Source organism: Biomphalaria glabrata, chromosome 4 (genome assembly GCF_947242115.1).
Source record: "Biomphalaria glabrata chromosome 4, xgBioGlab47.1, whole genome shotgun sequence".
Classification (NCBI taxonomy): Eukaryota; Metazoa; Mollusca; class Gastropoda; family Planorbidae; genus Biomphalaria; species Biomphalaria glabrata.
In genome coordinates, this window is record NC_074714.1 from 31,391,090 (window position 1) to 31,413,779 (window position 22,690).

Genomic DNA, 22,690 nt, shown 5'->3' on the forward strand with positions numbered 1-22,690 from the left:
AAAATGTTATTTCAAACAAAGAAGTCAATAATTTTCACTAATAGATTAAACTAACCCTAATAGATTTTTTTTCAAAGAACTTACCCTTAGCCTCCATATTCGTTGTGAAGCTCTGTTACCTTGAAGAGTCCATGTGGTATTGGTAGAAACTGTGAAACCAGTATCAACAAGATTTATGCTGAAGCGACCCTAGACAAAAGAAAGGTACAGTTTTATTACTTTTCTTTTTCTGCTCAAACTTACAAAATGAAAAAATGTTTTTTTGAAAGTTCACTACCAAGAGAATAAGCTAATGACATGTACCTGTGGACAATTGCTAGAGCTGTAACAATCACCACCTGTCGCATAAGGCACAGAGTTACCAAAATGTGTTTTACCAAATGTTGTATCGGTAGCTGTCAGTGGGAAGTAAATAGACGTTTGATAAAAAAAAAAAATTAAAAGTAGATACAGATAACACTCATATTATCAAAACTATAACTCTTCAAAACAAGTCTTCTTCAAAAACATCATTACTGAGTTAGCTATATATTACATTGTAAACTAATTCAATTAGTCCCACACATTGCATAGTATGAGGTTAGACTCTAGCTTTTACCACTTACTTATCACAGTCAGAGTTTCTAAATTTATTCTGATCTTAAAGAAGCTTGAATTTCCAGCATGTTCAAAAGTTTTCTTACGACACTCTAGGCAATATTCATCAGGACGCATGCCATCATAGGGACAAAAGGTAGGCACTTTTAGCCTGTACCGAAAAATGAAAGCATTATTTTATATTTAATTAAACTTCAATGAAATATATCTAAATTCTAATTTAGTTACATAATTTAAGATTATCCTGAAATCAATAGTAGCATACAAATATAGAAAAAAAATAATTTTTTAAGCCATTTGGTAACATCTAAGTAAATAGTGCCCAATATATTCCAGTAATGATTACTTTTATAAGCACAATCAACCCAATGAAATGAGCATTGTTATCACTATATTTCTGGACTTTCATAAATTAATCCATGAATTAATTAATGTAATCAGCAATGTAATTGTAGTACTATATTTCTGGACCCTGGAAAATTAATGTTTCAACAAGGGACACAACTAAGGAGATTACTAGAAGATAAATAATATATGCACACTTATTATCACTTTAAAGGAAAGAGTCACTATTACAAAAGGGGAGATAAATAACTACTTGGTTTGTCAGAGTTAGTTCACCATTTTCTAGACTCTAAATGTTTATTATTTATTAAAGTGATGAGCCTGGCAAATTGTAGACTGATCTAAAATCTTACTTCTTCTCAAACATTTCAGCATAGTTTTCTTCTGCTCCTTGTATTAATGAAATGTATTCCTTGGGATGTTTTTTTCTCATTTCATGGCAATAAATCTGTGTGTTAGAGAAAACTCACTTTTAAACTGTTCAACTATGCAGGTTACTCAATTAAAAATACTAAAGAAATATTCACACTCAATGAAAACAAGTAAGGAGAGAGAGAAACTATCTCAAAGGAACATGAAATAATTCTCAATAAGTTACAAATGCACATCTCACTTGTGATCACTCTTTTTAGTCAGTTTGTCTTGTCTTAAACAAGAGAACCAAAGGCAAACATGTGACAAAAAGATCAAACTGAGTTTGTGACAAAAAGATCAAACTGAGTTTGTGACAAAAAGATCAAACTGAGTTTGTATAGAGATTTAAATAATTCCTTGCCTTGACAAGTTGGTTTCCTACTTTCAGGTGATAATCTCCATCCACACGTATTGTAGTCATGTTCTTGAGCTCTTTACAAGATGTAGCATAACCTTCAAGTAACCAATTCAAACTTACATTAACAATATAAGTCAAATATTGTCTTAAACTAATATTAAACCATTTCAAAATCAAGTTTTTAGATACATGTATCTTATTATACTTTATTTGTGCATTAAATTTAGATAGTTTAGTTGATTTATATGTTCCAGTATTCACTTATTGTTTAACAAATACAAAGGTTGACTTACAATATCCATCATAATATGGTCTATTCAATTATTATTTAACAAACACACACATTGACTTACAATGTCCACCATAACATGGTCTATTAGTCCCTGGTTTGAAGTATGAGATACACTCTGAGTTGTTGACCTTTTCTCCATTCATGTCAACACAATAAATTGGTCGTGTCTGAATGCCCTTGCCACATTTTGCAGAGCACTAAAATAATATAGAAGCATGACAAAAATTAGCATAACAAGTTATTTTGTTTTTCATTTTAGCAAGTACGTTGACCATGACTTTGTGTTAGCTTACCTCTCCCCAAGGCCCATATTCCCAATGAGCATCTGCTGCACAGTTTCCTGTGCTGCAATATCTATGAGAGATTGGTTTCTCACTGGCACGACATTTGTAGTGAGCTTCCCCAGGCAATATCCAGTATTCCTTGGTAACAGCTTGACATGAAACCTGTCTGGTTTGGGTTCCCATTCCACAAGTTTTGGAGCACTAAGTGATAGAAAACAAATTTTAAAAAAATTGTTTTTGGTTAAAACATTCTGTGGTATTGTTTGGGAAGAAATCAACGGAATATTCTTTATCCAGATATTTAACCCAAAAAGTTAACAAGCTACAGAGTAGAAAATATCATTATCAACAGTGGTTTAGTGACAGCTGTAAATATAATCTAATTGTATACAGTTTGACAAAGAAAACATTGACACCTTTTCGTTATTCTTAAGGTTTAAATTTGGATTCCACATAAATTCTGCAACAAATGATTCAATGGCATTCTGAAACGAATCACCTTAAAAATCTATTTTATATTAGTTTTTTCTTAGAATTTAATTTTTATATATATATTTTAACTGTCAAATGTGTAAGAACATATGTACATTTTACCTGCTTTCATAATATCCTTATAACTCCTCTATGTAGGAAAAATTGGTTTAGGAAAACTAAAAACAGATATAAAAGTTGCATTTCTACTTAACTATAATAGGTTAAATATATTGAATTATTTTTGGCTAATAAAGGAAAAAAAAAACAATGCACCTCAGACCAAGGTCCATCAATCCACATATATGGACATGGAAATTCACTACATCTTCTTTTATCTTTTGGCTTTGTGGCATCATCACATAGATGTGTTGAAACTCTGGTACCTTTGGGATCTTGGCAATACAAAGAGCGCTTCTTACTGCCAAAGCCGCAGGTTGTTGAACACTGAGAAATCAATAACAAAATCAAATTTGACAATACAGTCTTGAAAGTATAATTTATAATTAAAGATGCACACACAGTAGATGCTGATGCTGAAGTAACATATTATATTTCTATGAGTCTGAATAATTGTTAAAATTCACTGACCTCTGACCAAGGTTCCACTTGCCAGGTGTATGAATTACAGTCTTCTTGCTCACATGGTGTCTGCATCATTGGTTTGGGTTGATATTCACAGTATTTGTCATCTACAAACTTTTTCCTCTTGTCCATACAATGAACTCTTCTTGTTTTCTCTCCTGCTCCACAACTTGCAGAACACTGAAGCAGATAAAAACACAAAAACCTCACTAAATCACTACTCAGAAAAAAACAAAAAAAAATCTTTTCTTGATTGGCTTGAACCTCACATTTTGAGCTGATAAAAATCAAAAGGAATTATATTAGTCTTTCAGGATATTATCTAACGCTCACTTGTTTCAATATTTATTTTAACATAAATCTGCAAACACTGGGTTATTTTAGACACAGGGGACTTTTCATATTCTTTAAAACTTCTAGACTTTGCAGGGTTGCCTCTATAACATTTTTGCTCAAAAATACGTTTTACGCAACTGAAATTGATCTTACGATTTGGTTCAGGTTCAAAATACACAGCTTTTATTTTTTTGGGGGCATGACTTGAAGGGAGTGAACTGGGGGTTTAAAATTAGTGTCATCTAAAGTAGGCCTACAGTTTAAAGTTTTTAAGTTTTAATCATTACCTGACTCCACTTGCCAACATGCCAGGTTGGACATGCTCTCCTAAAGCATGGTTTTGTGTTTCTGGGTTTCTTATCTTTACAATATATCTGGTCAATAACTGTGTTTTTACTGTCTTGACATGTCAAGTTTCTTACTCTCATGCCTTGTCCACATGTTACAGAACACTAAAGAAAAACATATTTTGTTATAACCAAGTCAATTCTAGCATAATGGATGTATGCATAGCAAGAGGGGTGTATATACAAAACAGAAGTAAAATGAATAGATATACCATATTCTTGGCTGCATTAATAGGCCTACTTATTGTTTAGAAACAGTAAAACATCTATGTATGGCTATATTTTAGAATATTGTAATGGTATTTAAGCTGGTTATAGTAATTAAGTGATGCAGAAATATTTTGAACTGTTATAACACTGTAGACCTATTTGACTTTCTCTTATATTTTAAACCAGTTTAATAACTCAATACAGTGAACTATCGTATTCAAACTATATTAATTCATTTCAATATAAAAATACCAGCTTAAACATTTTCAAGTTACTAGCTCTAGATGCAAAAACATATAGGCCTAATGGACGTTTTTTTTTTAAAAATCAATACGAAACTGTGCCATCTATTCTTGTAAGTTTGTGTTTGTCCCCTTGACTACTTGGATGACGTTGTGGCATCCTATAAAGTTATTCAGTGCAATACTGTTGTACTAGTTTATTACAATTGTGTAGATCAGAAATCTACTTGTGTTTATAAAATAAAAACTCATGTTTATGTGCTCATGTTACAGAACTCTCCCATATCAAGAAACCACATGTTTATTCACGAACTGGAACAGCCTGGACTCAAAACGTAAGAAGAACAAGATGTACATACAAACTACTCGCTAATTCTTTTGGAATCAAAGTCAAATTACAAGTTGAGAGACATGAACAAATTGTATCTGGTCTGAGATAGCCTGGCCTCTTAGTAGACAGATTGCGAACATTTTACGAGCTTCTATCATATGATGCAACCACCTGAGGACGTGATGTAATTTTTTGTCAAGATGAAGGTCTACGTGAGACTAGCGTTTCAGCTCACCTTCCTAAATCTTCTTCCTTACATCAAGTTTATAAACTTTATCAGAATTTTTAAGTGTTTGATTACATTTTTGCCCTTACAACCAGATCTAAATATAGCACGTGCAAAAATCGAGCAGTGTCTGCCACGTGCGGGAAACTTCCAGCCCATCCCGTCCAGTGAGCCCCAGACATAGCCAAGACATTTACAAGAGCAAAGAAAAAAAAATAGCGTAGCATATTTTTAAAAAATGCTGTAGACAACATGAAGGCTAGGATCACCGTGCCACATTGAATTCAGTACCCTGTGTCCAATGTGATCCCAGATCCATGAGCTCCAAGCTTTGTGCGTCACCACGACAGAGAGAGCGCGTGAGTGCTAGCAACTAGAAGCGGAAGCACGCGCAGAAAAAAGGGAGGTAAAAAATACAACACAATATGAAAATGCGCGCCTAAAAAAAATAAGTTTCCCTTGTTCTTGAGCTTGTTAGTAATGTTTATAGGAAACAGGTGGCTGATGACGTCAACAGGTTGTAACCCTTTTTTTTTCCCTTTATTTTCTAAGACAAGTTTTGAGGCGAAGTATCCTATAATTGGACTGATGTATGTGGCCTATAATGTAGAGCTGGACACAAGCGCAGTGCCAAAAGCACATATCAACACAGTGCCTCACTATCAAGGTAAGCAAAATAGTTTAATTTCAACTGGAAGAAATCGAAGGAACTATAAACGGCAATAGGCCTAGTATAGATGTGTTCGATTCTATTTGGAAACTATCGAGATCAAATGGTGTGACATGCAACAACTAGACCTAGTGGTGATTTGCTAATGCCCGTAGACAGTGTGTAGGCTATTATTTGTGATCTATTTCCATTGGAAACAAACATCTGGCTACAAAAGGTAAGATCAAGACTTCTCTATTTGTTAGATTACAGTTAAAGATTTAGGAGTTGATCTTATGGTCTGTAAGGGCGCCGTAGAGCAGACCCAGAGTTAGAGCGATGATGTTTTGAGAGAAGACATACCCTAACCATATATTGATCTACATGAAATAAGACATACCCTAACCATATATTGATCTACATGAAATAAGACATACCCTAACCATATATTGATCTACATGAAATAAGACATACCCTAACCATATATTGATCTACATGAAATAAGATATACCCTAACCATATATTGATCTACATGAAATAAGACATACCCTAACCATATATTGATCTACATGAAATAAGACATACCCTAACCATATATTGATCTACATGAAATAAGACATACCCTAGCCATATATTGATCTACATGAAATAAGACATACCCTAACCATATATTGATCTACATGAAATAAGACATACCCTAACCATATATTGATCTACATGAAATAAGACATACCCTAACCATATATTGATCTACATGAAATAAGACATACCCTAACCATATATTGATCTACATGAAATAAGACATACCCTAACCATATATTGATCTACATGAAATAAGACATACCCTAACCATATATTGATCTACATGAAATAAGACATACCCTAACCATATATTGATCTACATGAAATAAGACATACCCTAACCATATATTGATCTACATGAAATAAGACATACCCTAACCATATATTGATCTACATGAAATAAGATATACCCTAACCATATATTGATCTACATGAAATAAGATATACCCTAACCATATATTGATCTACATGAAATATGTTCCTTTAACTGTTAGTAGATAATACACTAGAGGAAAAAAAAGATGTAACGTCATTATCTTGACAAATAAAAAAACATTAAAAATATTTTTAAAAAGCTTATATAAAATGTAATTGTCTCCATGAGTTTGGATCAGTCATGTCATTTTCGCATATATTGACCTAGCGGTAACAAATCCATTGTTTTTGTTTAGCTTTTAGCTTTCTCAATGCGCAGTGATCTTATCACTTGTCTGGACTAGATGTGAAAGGGGGAGGGAAGAAGTGGGTATCTTGGCGAAGGTTTATATTATCGTCTTTTTAATGCATAAAAAAATAAATGTTCACTCAGGGTCCTAAAAGAGATTAATTCAACGTATATCACCACATCTGTCAAGAACTATTTCTTTTCCTTGTTCAAGATACCAAACAAAATAATTAATTATCAATAGTTAATTAATTTTTTTTTTTAATTGAATCTTGTGTTGGAAGGTAAAAGAAATAATCCTGCAAAATTTCAGCTTGATCCGAGATTAGGTGTGGAAGAAATAACGTGTACAAACTTTTTACCAGACAGAGTGAGTTGATATAAGCTTTGTCAAATATGTTTATGTATTTATGAAATAAAAAAGAGCCGTTGCATCTATTTTTAGAATAGAAATGGTATTCACCATAGCTTTGTTTTCTTTTTAAATCTAAACTTGACAGACGGATGAACAGACGGCTAAAATAACATCTCTGTATAAAATGTATTGGATAAAATGTATAGTTCATTTTGAGCTCTTCCCAACTTCGAGTTTTCTAGTTAATGTAGCACAAACTTTTACTAGTGGCGCCCTCCCAGTGGCGTAGCTATGGTGGGGGATGGGGGATTCGAAAATCCCCCCGGGCCCCCACTCTGATTGAGTGTTCGATTTTTTTACGTTAAATATTAAATATTACGTCATTATCTCATGTCATGATGTCGAAGTCAGAATGCAGGGATCCCTAAAGAGGTTAAGCCCCCCCCCCCCCCCGGGCCCCAAATGATGGCAAATTCCTAGCTACGCCACTATTCACTAAATGAACATAAACAAAAAAAAAACAAAAAAAAACTTTCGCGCCCAACTTAACTAAGGGGACTGGAAAGCTACTTTAAAGGGGGACAGGGCTCAAGCGTTTAAGGCATCTTCATTTTCTTGACGTCTATCACAATTTTTCCTATTAAGTTAAATGAAGGTGCTACGGACCTCAAAGTTGAGACACACAAAAGACGTCAGGTCGCTCAGAGGAAAGTCGACCGTTCTAGAGTAAAAAAAAAAAAAAAACGATTCTAAAACCGCATCAGCCAAGACATTGAAATGTCTTCAAGAGAAAGTTTTTAATCACCTCTTGTTGGCCATCTACTTAGAAGATGAAAATCATTTAGTTCTTTAAATGTTGGTTAGAATTTAGTTTTTAATTGATTAATATTCATATATGAAATTTAACTATAATGAAAATACAACAGATTTTTTTGTCCTTGAAAAAAAAATCGATTTCGAACCTCAATCTCCCCATTGTTTTGGTCAACAAGTTGCGTCCCCACCCCAGAGTTTGAGAAACTGTTCTAGAAGATGTACAGCAATTTGTATGGAGACATAGCTTGCTCTACATCTGGAATAGTCGTTAAGACATTTGTCACAAAGCTTACATCAACCGTCTGCCGTCTATCTGGTACAATTTTTTTACACCTTATTTATCCCATTTCTTATTCTTGGATCAAGTTATCAAGTTAAAATTTTGCATTTTTATTCATAGTCAATGACAATAAACGAATCAAAAAAGTATTAACTAATTTTCTAATCAATAAGTGGTAATTATTTAATTTTGTTTTATATAAAATAGGGAGCTTATTCATGCAGTATTGAAATATATGGCAGTGATGCTGCGCCTCTTTTTCTTAGATAAGCTTTTTTTTTTTTTTGTTTTGTTTTTGCTTGCCTATTTAAAAAAAAGTTTTTAAAAAATGCGATAAAATTCTTAATCGATTACAATTTCAATCAGTTTGTGAAATATTGTTATGATTTGCGTTTCAAAAAAGTAATTCGAAATTTCCAGTTTTAAAGTTGTTTTTCACCCAAATAACTTGGAAACACTGTTTTGATAAGAGATAGGCGAATCAGTCAAGTATGTGGTTCAGCAGGGGGGCTGGAAGGGGAGGTTAAAGAAACATCTTTAACACAAAAACTTCCAAAGTACTACACTATACCTTTTACTATACTATACTACCCACCAAATTTCTGTTTGTTTGTTTAGGTTGTACATGAAAGTCACTAGAAGACCTTTGTATTCTACCTACTACTTGTAGTCTTGTGACTACCAACTAGGTTTATCTGGGTTTATCTATCTTACGTATTGTTATAAACTTGGTGGTGGCACAGAGAGGGGTAGTGGTGTGTGTGTAGTCAGCCGACGCAAATCTCCCCAGGCCAGCGCTAGACGAGCGGTCAACCGTGACGAGTTATGACTGTCAGCCGAGTCGAGTGTCAACAGGACAGTTCGGGAAGGATCGCCGTCGTGAACAAGAGCTCAGGAGCGTCACGAGAGTTGTAGTCATCTGACCACCTAGAAACGTCGAGCGGCGTTCTGTCCGGTTCTAGAAGGCCAGTAGGGACCCTATATAAGAGCGGAGGTGTCGCAGTCAAGAGGGTTGAGAAAGCGGGTTCACGACAGGAGTTCAGAACACGGTCGACTACAGCACAGTTCAGCGGTGTGGTTCTGTACGGAGCATAACGACGGTTCAGTGCGGAGTACTATCAAGTACAGTTGAGACGAACGGCGTCTTGATCTTGGTCTGTGATCGAGTCCGACACAACGAGCCTAGTGTGTGAAGTCAGTCCTGAACTGTTGAACCCAGTGCAAGCCCGGAACGAGACGGAGAGGCCAGTGCAAAAGACTTGATACGGCGGAACGGTGTTATCGGAGAGATATTTGTTATCGCAGAGCTATTTGTACTGTTCTACATGCTGCCAATTGTACAGTATTGGCTGTTATTTATGGACATTAAACCTTTACGTTATTTTGGAGCCCTGACTTGTCAAGTTCTTTAAGTTGGTGGTGTATGGTGCAGTTTGCAGAGAGCCTGGATAGTGAGATTCGTAACAGTATTCATCATCTTTACATGGAGTGCTCCCATTACAAACATTTGTGAACTATTCACGTTTTGTATTCGAAAGCGAAAGATAATTACATTTATCACCCAGCTCGCTATTTGTTGTTCTTTTTTCAAACGTATCACATTTCAAAGCCTCACGGAGTTGTAAATGAAAGATAGCGGAATGTTCTCATATTTCTAGGATGCAAATAATAAAAAAAAATGGATTCTTTGAAGTTTTTTTTTTTTTATTTTTAAAAATAAAGTTAACATGTTGGGAAGAGAATTTATTGTAAAAGAAATGGTTTATAGAGCAGTTTAGCACCCCCCCCCCCTTATGGCTTTTACTAACACGAACAACACAAGCGTGAGGTTACACATTTCGAAGTTGCTAGAGGTATGACATAATCTATCTACTTAAGAAAACAATCCCTTGTACGCCACCAAAAATACCTCAAAATATGCTTTCTAAACTTCTAAAGCGATTGTTATAGAATTACCAGAACAAATGAAATAGCCACAATGTCAGCTTTTCCTTTTGGAATTAGATCAAGACTACGGTCCAAGACTACAATGTTAATGAGCTGAAAATGTATTAATAGTAGTTTTTTTTTCTAGAAGAAAATGTTTTGAGAAGAAATATTTAGATGCAAATTTCCAGATAGACAAGACTGAACTCAATAAATGACTGTCAGGTAGCTAGATCATTCTATCGTTATCCAAGAGGTTCTCTTTAGCACCGAAGTTTACTAACACATTTTGTGAACGCGTGTAACACCGGCAGAAGTGACAAATAGATTCGTTTCTGTTGATCAAGTGACATTTCAACCATTTTATTAGTATAGTTCCTATGAACATTGTTTACGGTTCGTGCGGGAAAAAAAAACTAAATTTAAACGTCGTGAGCACAAAGAAATGCACCCACTAATCTCCCCTCACACAGATCAGGCTTGGGTTTCTTCCCCTAACATTGATACAGAGACGTAGAACTTGTCCACAACTCTTGGCATTCTCAAGATATTTGTTTTTTTAATCATTAGATTGGAATTTGCAACTATTTTTTTTTTATTTATTTATTCTGCACCAAACATTAATGGCCATTAAAATTGGCAAACAAATGTACTTGTCTATCTGTACAGAAATGTACTTGTCTATCTGTACAGAAATGTACCTGACTGTGCAGCCACGGGAACCCGCTCGTCCTGATCCTCCCCAAGTTTCCAACATGCATGAATCTTGTTTGTTTAGTAGCACGAGTATTTGAATCTTTCAACAATCTTCTGTTTATAAGGTCGAAAGGTACAACCCATAATTTACTTCATTTGATAACATCCAGTAAATTTGGAGGAACTGAAGGAACAATTCTATAGAAAATAGATTCTCAGCAACACATTCCATGATTTGAATCAAATCAAGTGATGTTCTCTGATTGATTTGAATAAAAAGGTGATGCTCTCTGCTTGATTTGAATAAAAAAAGTGATGTTCTCTGATTGATTTGAATAAAAAGGTGATGTTCTCTGATTGATTTGAATAAAAAAAGTGATGTTCTCTGATTGATTTGAATAAAAAGGTGATGTTCTCTGATTGATTTGAATAAAAAGGTGATGTTCTCTGCTTGATTTGAATAAAAAAAGTGATGTTCTCTGATTGATTTGAATAAAAAGGTGATGTGCTCTGATTGATTTGAATAAAAAGGTGATGTTCTCTGATTGATTTGAATAAAAAAAAAGTGATTTTCTCTGATTGATTTGAATCAAATAAAGTGATGTTCTCTGATTGAGTTGAATCAAATAAAGTGATTGTTCACAGGCACTTAGACTACAAGCTCTGACGTAGACTTACACTTGCAGGCACGTTTCACTCTATCTAATCATTGTACACTCTCAGCATGTTTACAACAAATAGCATGCATAATTAACAACAATAGCACTGATAAACTACTTTGAGGTTAATGAGGTCAAGGTTAACTTTCGTCTTATGTTTGAGTAAGAAGAAAATGTGTTAAAAAATAATAAAGTCGACAAAGTAAAAGCACTCAAGGACGAACACAAAAAAATAACTGGTATTTTAACGCGATTCATATCAAAGAATTGTTTCCTTGAGGTGGTACTAGCGAGAAGTTTCCAGAAACGACAAAAATGTTCCTGCTGTATCACAAAAGAATCTAATGCTGTGTTTATTTCAACAGGTGGCTTGCGACCCCCCAAGTCAATTTTCATTCTCTGAGAAATAATTGACTTTTTTTTTGTTTTAAGACTATTCGCCCGTTTCTAAACAAAAATATAGTTGAGTTAGAGATAAACATAGTTGAGTTCAACAGGAACATGGTTAAGTTTAAATGTGATCTGGGTTTAATTCAACGGTTCAAATACTTATGTTCGACAATGAGCAAATTACAGAAGTAAAAACAAGCAAAATACAAGAAAATACTTGGAAGATAGATGGAAGATAGTATCATGGGCGTAGCCAGCGGGGGGTGGGGTTCAAACCCCCCCCCCCTCCGAAATGAAATCCGGAGGGGGGGGGTCGGAGTTTAGTGACTAATCATTTGCTTTAATTTTGTTAATTTTAGGTGAAATTTCAATACTAAACCATCACTTGCTTTAGCACAGCCAAGGGGCTTTGAGTTTAAAACCCCTACCAGGGGGTTTTGAGTTTGAAACCCCCTACCAAGGGGTTTTGAGTTTGAAACCCCATACCAGGGGGTTTTGAGTTTAAAAACCTACCAGGGGTTTTGAGTTTTAAAAACCCTAACAGGGGGTTATAAGTTTAAAACCCCCTACTAGGAGTTTTGACTTTAAAACCCCCCTACCAGGGGTTTTGAGTTTGAAAACTCATACCAGGGGGGGTTTAAAGTTTAAACCCCCCTACCAGGGGTTTTTGAGTTTAAAACCCCCTACCATGGGGTTTTGCATTTAAATCCCCCTCTTCTATAAAACAAAAAAAAATGCAAACGACAATCCCAAATTTCCAAGAGCACATCTAAGGAAGATTTTGTTTTTAAACCCCTCTCCAAAATTTACGATAAACCCCTCTTCAATATAAAAAAGCAAATTACAAACTCAAAATTGTATGAGCGAAGCCAAAGTGGTTTTGAGTTTAAACCCCTCTTCAGCTGGGTTTGAAGCTAAAAATACCTCTTCAATGTAAAAAAAAATTACGCACTCAAAATGCTATGAGCATAGCCATAGAGGTTTTTAGTTTACCCCCCCCCCCCCCCCAAACCAGTGGAATTTGAAGCTAAAAAATAAATCTTTAAAAAAAATTAAAAAATTTCACAATCAAAATGCTATGAGCGTAGCCAAGCCTATTGAGTGTTTTGAGTTTAAATTTCTCTTCAGAGGGGTTTGATGCTAAAAAATACCTCTTCAATATAAAAAAAAGCAAATTACACACTAAAATTCTTTGAGCGTAGCCAAGCCAATGGGGAGGGGGGGGTTTGAGTTTAAGCCTCTCTCCTCTAGATGGCCTTTTTAAAAGTTTAAAACCCCTCAAGATTGTTTTGAGTTTAAAATCCCCCTACAGAGCGTTTTAAGATTGAAAGCCTCTCTCTTCAATATTATTTCTAAGCAAACTACAGTCACCAAACTCTATGACCGTAGCTTAATGTGGTTTTGAATTAAAAAAAACAACAACTCCAGATATATTTTAGTTTAAAACCCCCCAACAGATGATTTTTACGATAAAACTTCCCTTTTCGATATAACATCTAAAGCAAAAAAGTCACCTAATTCCAAGATCGTAGTCAAGAGAAGTTACACATGTCTACCAGTGGCTGGGCTCCATTAATAAAGTGCAATGAAATTGAAAAGCACTAAATGTGGCTCTACAAAGATGGCTAAGACGGATTTTAGGAGTCAGTTATAGAGATCGGGTCTAAATCAAGGAAATCCTATGCCGAAATGGGAGTCAACCCCTTAGTAAGATTGTGCCAGAGCGTCGCATGAGGTTTGCGGGGCATTTTCTCCGACAAAATGAATTATGCATTAGAGTTGCGATGACATCCTAGTACAACTTGGCGCCACACTTTCATGGAGGTCCTCAGAGCAGGTGGGAAGAGGCTTCAGACATTGCCAGTGACAGATTTTTGTGGAAACAGCTTGCCAGCAAATGCGCCGAACGGCGCGGGAGGGTCTAAGTCAGTAAGAATAGCACATTTTAGGTTTTTGAAATAAAACTTTTTTTAAAGCAGGATAATGCACTGTAGATACCTCAGAATATGCATTTTGTTGGCTTTCAAAACCAGACATAGTGCTTGGCGGCGGGGCTCCGCCCCGCGCTGGGGGAGCTCTCAGCGCTCCCCCAGACCCCTTGCTGGCAAAGGCGAGAAGTCTACAATTTTTTACACTAACTCCAGGAAGAACCTATTCTAGGGCACAATAAACGTCTTCCAAAAGAATGAAGGGTCAGAATTTAATAGAGATTAGTTATGTACACACACACATCCATCCATACAAACATATATTTCCCCCCAAACCCCCCCCCCGAAAAAAAATCCTGGCTACGCCCATGGATAGTATAGTTAACTATTGTCTCTATTTAGTTAACTATTGTTTCTATTTAGTTAACCATTGTTTCTATTTAGTTAACTATTGTCTCTATTTAGTTAACCATTGTTTCTATTTAGTTAACTATTGTCTCTATTTAGTTAACCATTGTTTCTATTTAGTTAACCATTGTTTCTATTTAGTTAACTATTGTCTCTATTTAGTTAACCATTGTTTCTATTTAGTTAACTATTGTCTCTATTTAGTTAACCATTGTTTCTATTTAGTTAACTATTGTCTCTATTTAGTTAACTATTGTCTCTATTTAGTTAACTATTGTCTCTATTTAGTTAACCATTGTTTCTATTTAGTTAAGTATTGTTTCTATTTAGTTAACCATTGTTTCTATTTAGTTAACTATTGTTTCTATTTAGTTAACTATTGTCTCTATTTAGTTAACTATTGTTTCTATTTAGTTAACCATTGTTTCTATTTAGTTAACTATTGTTTCTATTTAGTTAACTATTGTTTCTATTTAGTTAACTATTGTTTCTATTTAGTTAACTATTGTCACTATTTAGTTAACTATTGTTTCTATTTAGTTAACTATTGTTTCTATTTAGTTAACTATTGTCTCTATTTAGTTAACCATTGTTTCTATTTAGTTAACTATTGTTTCTATTTAGTTAACCATTGTTTCTATTTAACTATTGTCACTATTTAGTTAACCATTGTCTCTATTTAGTTAACCATTGTTTCTATTTAGTTAACTATTGTCTCTATTTAGTTAACCATTGTTTCTATTTAGTTAACTATTGTCTCTATTTAGTTAACTATTGTCTCTATTTAGTTAACTATTGTCTCTATTTAGTTAACTATTGTTTCTATTTAGTTAACTATTGTCTCTATTTAGTTAACTATTGTCTCTATTTAGTTAACTATTGTCTCTATTTAGTTAACTATTGTCACTATTTAGTTAACTATTGTCTCTATTTAGTTAACTATTGTTTCTATTTAGTTAACTATTGTCTCTATTTAGTTAACTATTGTCTCTATTTAGTTAACTATTGTCTCTATTTAGTTAACTATTGTCTCTATTTAGTTAACTATTGTCTCTATTTAGTTAACTATTGTCTCTGTTTAGTTAACCATTGTCTCTATTTAGTTAACCATTGTCTCTATTTAGTTAACCATTGTTTCTATTTAGTTAACTATTGTCTCTATTTAGTTAACCATTGTTTCTATTTAGTTAACCATTGTTTCTATTTAGTTAACTATTGTTTCTATTTAGTTAACTATTGTCTCTATTTAGTTAACTATTGTCTCTATTTAGTTAACTATTGTCTCTATTTAGTTAACTATTGTCTCTATTTAGTTAACTATTGTCACTATTTAGTTAACTATTGTCTCTATTTAGTTAACTATTGTCTCTATTTAGTTAACTATTGTCTCTATTTAGTTAACTATTGTCTCTATTTAGTTAACTATTGTCTCTATTTAGTTAAGTATTGTCTCTATTTAGTTAACTATTGTCTCTATTTAGTTAACTATTGTCACTATTTAGTTAACTATTGTCTCTATTTAGTTAACTATTGTCACTATTTAGTTAACTATTGTTTCTATTTAGTTAACCATTGTTTCTATTTAGTTAACTATTGTCACTATTTAGTTAACTATTGTCTCTATTTAGTTAACTATTGTCTCTATTTAGTTAAGTATTATTTCTATTTCATGTTTGTGTTCACTAAGCCTCAGACGACGACCTATAAAGAGGACGTATACAGCTTAGACCACCACTTCAGTCAAGTAGGCTACACTTTCTTTTCCTTGTTCGAGATAAAACAAAACAATAAATTACCAATAGTTAATTAAGTAATTAAAATTGATTCTTGTGTTGTCAGGTAAAAGAAATAATTGTGCGAAATTTCAGTTTGATCCGAGATGAGTGTGAGAGAAATAATGTGTACCTACAAACTTTTTACCAGACACACAGACGAGTTGCAAAAAATCAATGAAAAAATATCACAGTTTTTTGACGTCTGATGGCATATTCCTCCATTTTAACAGGTCAGGCTGAAAAATGTTCAGAATTTAGCACGCGCTTTCATAGCAATAAAAGTATCAAAACTTGCAGAGTAAGCAAGTCGCGCACAGATTCCTCAAAGTCTCCGCCCCCTTTTTTTTATCCGGTCAATGTTGTAGTCAAAACTTTCAAGCATTCACATCAGAGTTCCATTAAAACAAAAACAAACAAAATATAACAAATACTTTTTCGTTTCAACCAAAGTTTATATAAAGGAAAGAACCGCTCAAATATTGTCATTTCTATCAATACTGCAAGATGTATTTTCCTTTGTCTATATAAAACAAAATTAATTTTTAAATTGACTCATGTTTTGTCATTTGTGCAAAGTTTCAACTTGATCCGAGAATCGGAAGTGGGAAAAGAAACGCGTTAAAGAATCTAGACAGACTTACGGAGTGAGTTAATATAAGCTTTGTAATATAACACGAATGAACTGCTACTAGAGATACACATGGAAAAGGCTGTAGCCACAAAGTAGAGAGCCGAGAATAAAAACATAGTTTTGATGAACAGTTGAAAAATGTCCAAGCAAAAACTTGATCATGATTTGAAAAAAAAAATAAAAAGTTTCTCCATAAAAAAATATTTCAGTTTTGAATTAGGGCCACAGCTCAGAACTGCTCGCTTCATCCTCCCTTTCCCAGATTGAGAGAGAAATGGTCGAGTGCAAATATTGAGTGCACACGTTGACAAGCATGGGTTCGTACATTGGAGAAGAGCAAGACCCTCTCGTCTTTCTAGCTCTCCAAGAGTTTGGTGGTCACATTCAACTTTCTTATTTTGTTTTTACAGGGCTTGGACATTAAGGTCAAGTCGACATTAATTTTCCATGGAGACTTAGGAGAAGCTAGCAGACATGTTGGCACGTGCTAGAATGGCCTTCCAGTTGTTCAAGACCAGGCTGAACTAATTATGTCAATAAATCAGGTCGGTCAAAAGATTATACGGGACACTATGGGAGCAAGGCCAACGTACGGAAACTTGTCTGGGTCAGGGAGTGTTTAGAGTCTAGGTTATTAGAAAGTTTAACGTTCACGTTTCATTATGGAGGATTACTTTTCATTGACTGTCTTTTTTTCCCCCTTCTAGATGAGAGATCACAGGAGAGCTGGAAAGATACTTCTTGGATTCAAAGCCACTCGCTCGTAGATTGGATTGCGGTGGTGAAACGAAGGACTAAGGGGAACGAAACATTGATGCGAAGAACTGAATTGTGTTGATGGACTGCGGTGATAAAACGTTAGGTTCTAATGGAAGAGAAATAATCAGAAAAAGGAAAACTAGGGGGGGGGAAAGGTTCTCTGAGGCTGTTCATGGTTGGAAACCACGCTGTCTGGGGGTAGGGCTCGGTTGCTTGCTTCAAAACGTAATATCGAAGTTTTATTACTTCTGTTTGATATGGGATTGTCTGCTGGGTCAGGTTGTAAGAAACTTTAGGGTTTAAGATGGCGCTCAAATATGCCTGAGTGAACAGAGGTCAGAAGACACCCGCCCGCCTTGACGTTTTAGTCATAACATTAAATGGAGAACCTCACATAATGAAACTAAAGCTGACATTCTAAATAAATACCTCTCCCTGATTTGGAAACCACTGCGCAGTTCATCTCATGTATTGGTCTAGTCATATGAACACTCCAACATAACAATGAGAACGATGAAGAAGAAAAGAAGAAATAAATAAATACATTGCATCAGCATTTTCAGCCCCAGGAGACAAAGATATATTTAGCCCCAGGAGACAAAGATATATTCAGCCCCAGGAGACACAGATATTTTCAGCCCCAGGAGACAGATATTTTCAGCCCCAGGAGACAAAGATATATTCAGCCCCAGGAGACAAAGATATATTCAGCCCCAGGAGACAAAGATATATTCAGCCCCAGGAGACAAAGATATATTGCTTACTTTAAACGATGTGGAAAACAAAGCCAACATTAAACCAAATAAAGCATCTGGATCTGACGATATTCCAGCTTTTCAAATAATTAAGCAAGAGCTTGTGTTCAAAATACCTTTTCAGGCATCTTATCCAGGAAACTACAGACCTGTATCACTCACCACCATGACATGTACAATACTAAAACACAATATGTAGCAACATAACGAAACACAAAGTCCTTACTCCATATCAACATGGCTTTAGTTAAATTATGACATAAACTAATACATCTAATTGGTAACTTTTCAAAAGGCTTAGATAATAATTGATAAATAAATAACAAATAAATGCCATCTTATTTGATAATGTTCACCACCATAACTTGCTAACTAAACAAAGTTCACCACCATAGCTTGCTAATAAAATAGTTTGGCCATTATTGTCCATTACACCAATGTATTCAAAATTTCCTAATAGGAAAAGACCACAACTTTAAAACTTTGAATCAACACCAATAACATTAATCTCGGGTCAAGGCCTATCTCAAAGAAAAGGCTGAGGCCCACTACTGTTTTAATTAACATAAAAGATCTACTTAATTGCATAAGTTCAGAAACACAAGTTAGATTATTGCAGATGATTGCATAAAAAGAACACACGATACAGAAATTTGACAAAGAGAATTAAATGAATTACAGAAACGGGAATCTAATGGGAGCATGTCATTCCACCCAAAAGAATGCCAATTATTAAGAAAGCAAAAAAAAAAAACTAACCTTATTCACGATAAACCAGTTATATAAACTAAAAACTCAAAAATACCTACCTAGATGTTACAATCATGGAATCTCAACATTAAAAGAAATTTTTACAAATAAACAAGAACATATAACAAAAATGTTATTGAACACTGGTTACACCAATATTTGTATAGGTCAGTTTGTTACAATCTCTATCAAATATAACGTTGAAAAGTTTTATAATCTTATTATAATACTAAAGACAATGTAACAGCACTAAATACGAATTTACAATTCTACTACTATTAGTAGAAAAGTTTAAAGTCCCAATTAATATCAATTTTGTAAGTGAAAATCAAGTCACTCTGGTGACACGCTACAATTAGCTTGTATGAATCAGTCACACATTCTTGACACGCTACAATTAGCTTGTATGAATCAGTCACACATTCTTGACACGCTACAATTAGCTTGTATGAATCAGTCACACATTACTGACACGCTACAATTAGCTTGTATTAATAATAAATTACTGTAGACGTTACTATTTAATAATGATAATAACGAGACTGTCTTTATCAAGGTAGACATATATAACTAATTTTTATTTCCGTCCGATTCTTTGCTTTCGCATAAAACATAAACAACAAACAATAACGTAATATCTTCTAATATTAACACATCCTTCCTTTTGAAGCTATCATCACATCCTTCCTTTTAAAGTTCTTAATACTTATATTTACAAGGAATTTTGACAACTCGACCACTTCTGGTTGTCTTGACCGGCACAGCAAGTTCTCTAGATGTTTGTTCTCTAGTCGTTTTATTTCAGGATATTTGGAGAAATAGTCATTGTTTCGCCATTCAAACAAATCTGTCGCAACCTCTTTCCATGGTCTGTCTGGTACAGCATGAGGTAGCAATTTTTTCTTCACATTATTTCTTTTGAACGTTGCACATGTTGCGCATTTCATTATTGTCGAAAAAATATCTTTAGACAATCCTGGCCAACACACTCTGTTTTGCCTTCGATCTGGTTTTCTCAAGACCAAAATGACCTATGTGCAACTTGTCGAGAATTTCATTTCTCATACTTGAAGGAATTATAATTCTGTTCTCATAAAACAATATTCCATTCTCTTCATGAATACTGTCTTTAAATGACCAATACACTTTCACTGTTTCATGAACTTGAGTTTTTATCTTTGGCCAACCTTCTCTGACATAATTCATAACAAGTTTTAATTTAGCATCAGATTCAGTTTTCCTTCTAATTTCAATAATCTTCTGATCACTTCCCGGAAACTGTGCTGTTGCGCTATGAATTCTCATAACCATGTCATCATTTGAATTTGATTGTTCTTGACCATTGATGTACGCACGCGATAACGTATCAGCTATTTGCATTTTTGAACCTGGAGTGTAAGTTACTGTTAATTGATATCTCAACAGTCATAACATCATCAACTGAAGTCTTGGTGAAATCTTATGTAAAGGCTTAGTCACAATAGTTTGCAAAGGTTTGTGATCTGATTGTACAGTCACAGTTCTTCCAAAAATATAATGGTGAAAATGTTCAGCTGCAAACACTATAGCTAACATTTCCTTTTCTATTTGTGCATATCTGCACTCTGTTTCTGTCAATGATCTTGACGTATACGCAACTGGTTTGTCTTCTTGCATTAAACATGCTCCCAACCCTTTAGAACAGTGATGCCCAACCTAATTCGACCTGCGGGCCAGTTTCATTTTCAACTCTCGCGTCGCGGGCCACATGACCGAAATGGTTCAAAAACGAAATGAAATCGGCCTGAAACTAATTGATTAGAACAGCGATGCCCAAACTACGCCCGCGGGCCATATCCGGCCCGCGACGTGCTTCTATCCGGCCCGCCAATGCATTGGAACAAAATGTAAAAAAAAAATATTTAAAAATAGAAAAAAAAATGTAAAAAAAAAAATTTAAAAAAATTAGAATGTTGAAAAAATATTCTATTTAAGTTAGGATTCTCACTCATTCTTTGATGAATTCCATCTTTAGGTTTGGTATTCTAATATTCATAGTAAATATTTTTTGTATTGTAAGAACACAAGTGTTGTTTTTTTTTTTCAATGGCGATAAAACTATACAGCTATTTTTAATTCCGCTACTGTCTTGAGCTAGCCGTGTCCTTACACCTTGTGTGTGCAACACAGAGCATCATTGTTACATCGTTTTGGGTCGTGTTCTTTTAATGTCAAAGCGATTGGTGCCGTATTGTTTAACGTTTGTGATTTAATGAAATGGGAGAGCCTAAGAAACGAAAAGTGGACTCTGAATGTAGACACTTTCAAGAAAAGTGGACAAATCTTTACTTTTTTATGGAATATGATAGTAAGCCAACATGTTTGATTTGTAAAGAAAGTGTGGCTGTTTTTAAAGAACATAACATTAAAAGGCATTATGAAGCCAAACACATATGGTGGCATTCTTGGTTTGAGCCGCGAAGACAAGATTGCCAAGTTAAGACTAGAGATTGGGGGATTGACAGGAATATTTAACAAAAAGAGACAAGAAAATGAGTCTGCGATAAGGGCCAGCTACAGATTTGCTCACATCTTAAGTAGAGCAATGAAGCCTTTTTCCGAGTCCGAACATGAAGACGTTCTATTTCACAGTGAAGTGAGGGGCTGGTTAAGCAGAGGAAAGGTGTTAAAAGTTTGTTTGATTTGAGACACGAAATTTAAATATTTATGACCGATAAATCAAAACAAGTGCCACAACTGAACGACCCCTCATGGTTGTGTGATTTGGCTATTTTATGCGACATCACATCAGATCTAAATGAACTCAACACCAAACTACAAGGGAAAGACAAATTGATTTCGCATGTGTACGCAGACATAAGCGCTTTCCAAACAAAATTGCAACTCTACATTCAACAGGCGGAAGGAGTGCATCTTGTCCACTTTCCAACCTGTATCACTCTACAAAATGATAAGCAGCTAAATATGTCTTTCCCTAAAGAAAGAATGATCCAACTTCTGAGGCTGTTGATGAATAATTTCAGTGAAAGATTTGTGGATTTTCAGAATTTAAAAAATGATATCCGTCTTTTTGAAAATCCGTTTGCTGCCGATGTGTCAAGTGCCCCGACAGATCCGCAACTGGAACTGATTGACTTACAAAGCCAGACATCCCTGCTTGTGTCAAGTGCCCCGACAGATCCGCAACTGGAACTGATTGACTTACAAAGCCAGACATCCCTGCTTGTGTCAAGTGCCCCGACAGATCTGCAACTGGAACTGATTGACTTACAAAGCCAGACTTCCCTGCTTGTGTCAAGTGCCCCGACAGATCTGCAACTGGAACTGATTGACTTACAAAGCCAGACATCCCTGCTTGTGTCAAGTGCCCCGACAGATCTGCAACTGGAACTGATTGACTTACAAAGCCAGACATCCCTGCTTGTGTCAAGTGCCCCGACAGATCTGCAACTGGAACTGATTGACTTACAAAGCCAGACATCCCTGCTTGTGTCAAGTGCCCCGACAGATCTGCAACTGGAACTGATTGACTTACAAAGCCAGACTTCCCTGCTTGTGTCAAGTGCCCCGACAGATCTGCAACTGGAACTGATTGACTTACAAAGCCAGACATCCCTGCTTGTGTCAAG

At 34.9% G+C, this 22,690-nt stretch overlaps 1 protein-coding gene and 1 long non-coding RNA gene across 3 annotated transcripts in view; one reads left to right on the forward strand and one right to left on the reverse strand.

Moving 5' to 3' along the window:
• The window catches only part of LOC106071041 (A disintegrin and metalloproteinase with thrombospondin motifs 9-like), a 145,779-nt gene that overhangs the window by 5,236 nt on the left and 117,853 nt on the right, over nucleotides 1–22,690 (reverse strand). Inside the window, exons 31-40 of the mRNA XM_056027552.1 lie at nucleotides 3,970–4,134; nucleotides 3,353–3,526; nucleotides 3,038–3,208; nucleotides 2,300–2,491; nucleotides 2,068–2,203; nucleotides 1,718–1,809; nucleotides 1,296–1,390; nucleotides 606–748; nucleotides 304–395; nucleotides 85–189 (exon numbers count right to left, since the gene is read on the reverse strand). Coding sequence (XP_055883527.1) covers nucleotides 85–189; nucleotides 304–395; nucleotides 606–748; nucleotides 1,296–1,390; nucleotides 1,718–1,809; nucleotides 2,068–2,203; nucleotides 2,300–2,491; nucleotides 3,038–3,208; nucleotides 3,353–3,526; nucleotides 3,970–4,134 — 1,365 coding nt within the window. The remainder of the gene's footprint in view (nucleotides 1–84; nucleotides 190–303; nucleotides 396–605; nucleotides 749–1,295; nucleotides 1,391–1,717; nucleotides 1,810–2,067; nucleotides 2,204–2,299; nucleotides 2,492–3,037; nucleotides 3,209–3,352; nucleotides 3,527–3,969; nucleotides 4,135–22,690) is intronic.
• LOC129925818 (uncharacterized) lies at nucleotides 5,363–18,377 on the forward strand. 2 transcript variants are annotated; one of them, XR_008777505.1, is made up of 5 exons: nucleotides 5,363–5,444; nucleotides 5,591–5,705; nucleotides 16,079–16,135; nucleotides 17,208–17,404; nucleotides 17,505–18,377. It is a non-coding gene; the product is annotated as an uncharacterized LOC129925818 (long non-coding RNA). The 2 variants fall into 2 exon arrangements; XR_008777504.1 differs by lacking the exon at nucleotides 5,363–5,444 and having other exon boundaries at nucleotides 5,451–5,705.